Raw genomic sequence first — 6,717 nt, 5'->3', positions numbered from 1 at the left:
CTGTGTCAGTTTAATGGCTAGTGAACATGGGCATTTCTACTCTCAGTGAGGGCCTCTGGTAAACGGGCTAAGGATTTGGGAGGGCAGAGGACCTTGCCAGTGTACATGGGACTGGTACTTTCTCTGATATCTTAAGATATTTAAATGTTAATTCTTTTTGTGGGGTTGAGCTCGGAGATGTGTGCATGCTAGGCAAGCCTTGTACCACTAAACCACTTTCCTCGCTTTCTATTTTTTATTTTAAGACTCATTAAATTGCCCAGGGTGGCCTTGAACTTGTGATCCTCTTGCCTCCGACTCCCCCATAGCTGCGATTACAGGTGTGTGCTATTGCACCCACCCTAGAATGTTGACTCTTAATGATGTTGAAGTCATATCTAAAGGATAAGAGTAGTAATTAGTGTCATTTGGGAGGACAGGAAGGATCTTGGTGCCTTCTTCAGACTTGCTCTAAGACAGATGCTTTATTTTGATAGTGCAGGACAAAGGGACTCTGGGACTAAGTTTGTCATAACTGGATTTCTTTTGCTTTGTGAAGCTGCTACCCTAAAGAAATTTTGATTTTATTATTTTACTTGCCATTTGTAAATATTTATATGTGCTAAGATCTGAGTGTGAAACAAGCTATTCTTCCCCAACAGAAATACGATGTTCTGTTAAAAGCTGCGTTTACTCATTAAAAGATTTGCTTTTAAATGTATCACCTGTTTATTTTCACTGAAATTTGAGCATATTATTTTATAAATGATGAGAGGTGGATATTGGGTACCTTTTCTTTCAATGTTTTAATTAAAATTGTGGCAGTTGAACAACTTGTGTTGTGATTTATGAACTTGTTTTGCTCTGAGAAAAGGGTTAAACTTTGTGTTTCAAAACATGGTTTCTAACATGGTTTTCAAGTGCTATTTTTACTTGTGTTTTGCTTTTGGTCCAGCCAGATACTCAGCTTGTTTTTTATAGCTCCTGATATTTTCAGAAAAATCAAAATAAAGTTGTTCCCTAAAGATTGATGTTCTGTACTTTTTTTTTCTGCCTCTTAGTAGATCTTTTGCTTTATGCCTTATGTATCATTAAAAATGTTTTTGTGTCAAATTATGTATCAGAAGTCATGTGTGATTCTAAAAAGTAAAGCTATAAAAAATGTATTAATTGCTCTTAAATAATTAATGTTCCTGAATAATCCAGGTTTTCTGATATTTTACAGAATTTGCTCCAAAACGAGGAACAACACTATGGGAGTTAATTTCATTAAATTCACTCATTGGTCTTTGAGTTATAGTAGTTACATTCCTCATCTTAAGTTACTTTAAAGTATTGAAGGCTGGACGTGAGGGTGCACACCTATAATCCCAGCACTCAGGAGGCTAAGGCAAGAGGATCACCATGAGTTTGAGGCCAGCCTGGGTTACATAATGAGTTCAAGGCCAGCCTGAATTACATAGGGAAACTCTGTCTCAAAAGAAAGTATTGAGATCGTAAAAAAGTTAAGCAGAAGAAATTCTGTCAAATATTTCTCCTAGAATAGTTCTTATCTTTATTTTATATTATTCAGGACAAGTTAAATGAAACACAGACTCATTGTATACTTTCCTTTTTTAAGTAATCATTTTATCCTCTTTCAAATGCTATAAATCATTACCTTTGTTGACTTGGTTATTATAACAATATTCTCAAGTTCAGGTTTTATTTTTAAATTTTTGGCTAAGTGGAAAACAAATTTTCAACTAGAAAAAAACTAACATTTTAAGAAAGTAGTCACTGAATTGTCAGGAAGCAAATCCTAAAAGAAAGCAACCATGTTACTATTTAATTTCTCGGTTTTCTTATCAAGCTATATTCGTCCCCATTCTTGATCTCTTAAAATGTTGCGCTTAATTTTCCCAGTGATTGTCTTTGGTAGTTCTTGGACAAATTGCACCTAATTGACAAAAAAAAAAAAAAATACAGTGAGACCCTTGGTTCCATTTTAACACCCCAGCTGTCAATGAGATAAAGAGCTCTCGTAAAATTCTGAATTTTATATGTGGACATTGTCTTAGCTTACGTTCATTGAATCTTGTGGGCTCAAGAAACTTGGTCAGTTCATACAGTAAGAATGACTGTACAGTTCCATCCTAGTAGTTTTTAGTGTAAATTTACATGCTGTGCCAAAAGAAAAGAATCCCTTTACCTCTCTGCTTGTCCTGTCTAGACCCAGGCCTTTATTGCCCTCTGGAGAATGGAGGTTTACATTTAAATCCAAAAAGAAAAATGTTGGCATGTATCCTGCAGCCAGATGTGGTGGTGCATACCTGTATCCCAGCTCTTTGGAAGGCTGAGTATCAGTTTCAAGCATGAATAAATGAATGACCAAATCAATGAAGAGAGTGGGGTCTTGCAGATTCTGAAGGAGGAGTATTAGTGATGATTTGGAGTACCTACAGTTTCCCTTAGGTTTGGCCTTGACTCTGTCTGTTCCCCTCTGTCAAGCTGACACTATGTATTTTTAAATGCCCTTGGATCTCGTTTCTGAAAAAGGATTACTGATTCTGTTTAATGGAGAAAAAAGTTAAAATGATTCAGTTAGTTCTTAGGTTGAAATTACCTATCTTCTGACCGAAATGATACCAACTGACGAACTGTCTTACAGATTAGTCACCATCAGCGAATAGGAAGGAAGCTGCAGTGTAACTCTCATGTTTAGAATTGCTTTTAAATCCCCACTTGAAGGTTTCAGGAAAGCTACCGTATTTTCTTTGGATAGCATCTTCTTCCTGAGCCATAAATGAAGCTACTTGACACTTAAAGGCATATGTATTTTTTTTACACCAGGGATTGAATTCGGGACCTTGCGCTTGCAAAGCAGGCAGCAGCACCACTAAGCTAAATATGTTTTTTTAAATTAATGCGGGACATTATATGCCCCAGAGGGCTAAAAATCAGATACTATCCCTAAAAATTAAGCACTTAATATTTTGCCAACAATCCTTATCCCTACACGGAATGGGACTAATTCTTTATTCTTAGTAGTTACTCAGTGTTGCAGAGTTAATTTTTAAAAGTTTAACAAACATTTTAGTTAATTAAGCACTTAATATTTTGCCAACAATCCTTATCTCTACACGGAATGGGACTAATTCTTTATTCTTAGTAGTTACTCAGCGTTGCAGAGTTAATTTTTAAAAGTTTAACAAACATTTTAGCGCCCACATATAAAACATTTTAAAGCAAAATTATTGGCTAACAGAACTGAAGAGAGATCTTCTACCTATATACTGAGCTACTCTAAAGCCAAAATCCAATAAAAGCTACATTAGAATCTAGTTAGAACTTACATGCTGCACAAACCTAGCTTATACTTGCCTTTCTTGGATATTTGTAAGGTGCAGTCGATTTTTTCACATGATCCTGAAGCTCAAGAGTTAATTTCTCAGGGTCCGATGATTTGTAGGGTGCAGATAAGACAACAAACGCTTTTACCACCTGCAGTAAAAGAGTCCATTTGTATTGCTATGTTTGTTCTGCAGACACGCGAAGAGCTTGGAACCATTGCTGAGCAGAGGCGCTATGTTAACAGCAGCTTGAGTGATGACTACAAATGCCAGGATCCCCCCCGAACACGGTTCAAATACTACAGTGACAAAGTGAGATTTGGGGGCTCTTTTTCCAGGTAAATGCGTTGTGAGTGTGAGGAGTACAGTGCTGCTTTCATGGCTGAGCTCTTCACGTGTCACACATTTAACAGTGATTCTGTTTTGTATTCAGGCGGTCTGATTGACAGATGACTGTATCCACCATCCAGCCTATACTGCGTGAGGAAGCGTGGTGTCCGGAGAGGTGGAAGTTCAGGAGAATGTGTTTGGAAGGGGGTTTGGGAAGCCTAATGGAGGGAGAAGAATGATGTATTAGGAAGGACTGATCTATCTCAAAGGGTCTTTCTTGCTTCTCAGTTTCTCCTTTTCTTTGTAATACCGGTTAAAGCAATTAGAGAATTACTGAGCTTGGCAAGCATAGTTTAAATGATTGATTATTCATCGCTGATTGTAATTGGTGTTGACTTCCGGTGTTCTGTTGAAATCAGCTATGTGGAGAGACTAAGAGTGTAGTGGCAGAAGAAGAACCTTTTGGAGAATGGAATTACATGAAAAATCAAGGGGGTACAGGAGGTAAGCGTATGAGATCAACGTCCCTGCAGAGAGTATGTGAGAGAAAGGCACAGAAGGAGATGTGGGAGGTGATTGGTATACACAGTATTGAGATTTTTCTGCTTGCTGAGTCTATGGGAAACTTCCATGGAGAAAGTGGATTTCTCTTCCTTAGTATAGAGTTTCCTCCTAGAATCAAGGCTCTTGTTACTGCCTGAGTAACACTGTCATTAGGTCCTAATTAGGAAGTTTGTGGGACTTATTTGGGAACATGGCCACAATCTTTTGTTTGCATTATTTCCGTGAGGAAATGCATCATATCCATCCATGACAGTTGTACAGTGAAATCTGAGGCTTAATTCGGTATCTGCTCCTACTTTTCGGTAACAGTACTCTGAGTTTCCTGTGGAGTATTACCCTAACTTCTCTGTGGTGGGGTTGACACCAAGCCTTACCTCTAAGGACAGGCATATGATCCAGGTCTGGCCAGTCACCTGTACCATTCAGTGGGCCACTTTGGCTAGAGATGTGACCTAACATAGGCAGAGAAGATCCTGGGAGTCCCTGAGAACGCTTGGAAAGTTAGCTGTCTCCTTGCCCTGTGTGAATGTGGACTTGGTTGTTATCAAGTAGGAAGAAATTAGGGCCGGGGATTTAGCTCAGTGGTTCTACTGCTTGCCTTGCAAGTGCAAAGTCATTTTGATCCCCAGTACCCACCCCCCCAAAAAAGGAAGAACTTGCTCAGAGAGAGTCAACAGAGTAGGGGAGCCAGCCACAGGGAGAGAATAAAGGGATGCTAACTCCACATGAACACTTGGAAATAGATGTACCTAAATACCTCTCAGTTATATGAGCCCAACATTTTATTTATTTGTTTGTTTTTTTATTTGGGACCTTGCTCTTGCAAGGCAGGCAGCAACCACTGAGCTAATCCCCCCCAAAAAAGGAAGAACTTGCTCAGAGAGAGTCAACAGAGTAGGGGAGCCAGCCACAGGGAGAGACTAAAGCGATGCTAACTCCACATGAACACTTGGAAATAGATGTACCTAAATACCTCTCAGTTATATGAGCCCAACATTTTATTTATTTGTTTGTTTTTTTATTTGGGACCTTGCTCTTGCAAGGCAGGCAGCGAAACCACTGAGCTAAATCCCCAGCTATTTATTTATTTTTTTGATAAGTCAATTTGAGTTGAGTTTCTGTCACTTACCACCCAAAGAATCCCAATCCTCTTTGGGACACAACTCATTTGTAAAGTTGATTTCCTAGTCTCCATTTTTGCCATGTGTACCTCACAATGAAAATGAAATGATTACTGTGCTCTTGATTTAGTCTTTACAGTGGTCAAACAGAACTTGAAACTGGGGAACTGCTGCTTTGGTTAGAGATGTTCACTCACCTCTCCTCGGATTGGATCTGGACTACTGACGACAGCTGATTCGACAACTGCTGGGTGCTCAATGAGTGCGCTCTCCACTTCGAAGGGCCCGATACGGTACCTGCAGAGGAGGGGCAGCCTGCTCACTACACTCCAGATCCGAGGTCTCCCACCCTGCCACGGTGCTGCTTTCTAGAAATGGTACGTGTACAAACCCAGAGGATATAATGACATCGTCAGCTCTGCCGACAAACCAGAAATACCCGTCTCGGTCCATCAGGGCTCTGTCCCCAGTGACATAAAAGTTTCCTCTTATCGTAGCAGCAGTTTTCTCTGGATTGTCCTAGGAATTGATCGGACATTTGGGAATTAGTTTGGACAGAACAGAGACGGGGTCTGGTACCCACTAAGTGACTGGCACATTACAACATCTTACTTCTAAATGAAGTTTTTGTTTTTGTTTGTTTGTTTTTGAGACAGGGTCTCACTATGTACTTCAGGCTGGCCTTGAACTCACTCTGTAACCCAGGCTGGCCTTCAACTTGTGGCAAGCCTCCTGCCTCAGCCTCCCAAATGCTGGGATTAGAGGTATGCACCACCACACTGGGCTGAAGTTAACTTTTTTAAGTTAAGGTAGTTCCTATCCTAAAATAAAAAAAGGTATAGAAGAGTATTAAAAAACCAAGCCTCTCTTCCACCTCTAATATCCTCCATGCCCTTCCTCCTTCTCCTACCCTGTCTTTTCTGACACCAGCACTGCAATCACTTTCTTACTTGTAGTATTTAATCTTCACAATATGCTTGGGAGGTAGATACTATTCTCCCCTTTTTACAGTTCATGAAATGGTGCAGGGTTCTGTCACTTGCCCCAGTTTATATATAGCAAGGCACAGTAGGCAGAAATGCAGACCCTTATCTGGACTAAAGTATGCCTAGCAGTTTCTACATTTTCATACCACATATTCAGAGAAGAAACAAAAAGGCCGGGAAGACTTTAGTCTGAGAGCAATATCCCCTTCTTTGCCAGGTGGTAGGATATCCCCTTTTTCATCTATAACCTAGAAGGAAACAATTTAGATTCTTAAACTTTTCACAAAATAAAAATGGGCTGTGAATAGTTGCATAATAAATTGCAAAAAGCTGGGCTGGGGATGTAGTTCAGTGGTGCTGCACCTGCCTTGCAAGCTCAAGGTCCTGAGTTCAATACGCAGGACC

General features: G+C 39.8%; 1 protein-coding gene across 1 annotated transcript; it reads right to left on the bottom strand.

Moving 5' to 3' along the window:
• Positions 1 to 1,676: 1,676 nt before the first annotated feature.
• Positions 1,677 to 6,560, bottom strand: LOC104855952 (acyl-coenzyme A synthetase ACSM4, mitochondrial; the record flags this gene model as incomplete). The annotated part of the gene is made up of 5 exons (XM_010615036.3): positions 1,677 to 1,918; positions 3,343 to 3,462; positions 5,524 to 5,623; positions 5,718 to 5,845; positions 6,459 to 6,560. Coding segments are annotated over 5 exons (537 nt in total), but the record flags the coding sequence as incomplete, so codon positions are not given.
• Positions 6,561 to 6,717: the final 157 nt, after the last annotated feature.

The sequence above is a fragment of the Fukomys damarensis genome, unplaced genomic scaffold, assembly GCF_012274545.1.
Source record: "Fukomys damarensis isolate Sample0158 unplaced genomic scaffold, DMR_v1.0_HiC HiC_scaffold_43889, whole genome shotgun sequence".
NCBI lineage: Eukaryota > Metazoa > Chordata > Mammalia > Rodentia > Bathyergidae > Fukomys > Fukomys damarensis.
This window is presented reverse-complemented; position numbering and strand designations above follow the sequence as displayed.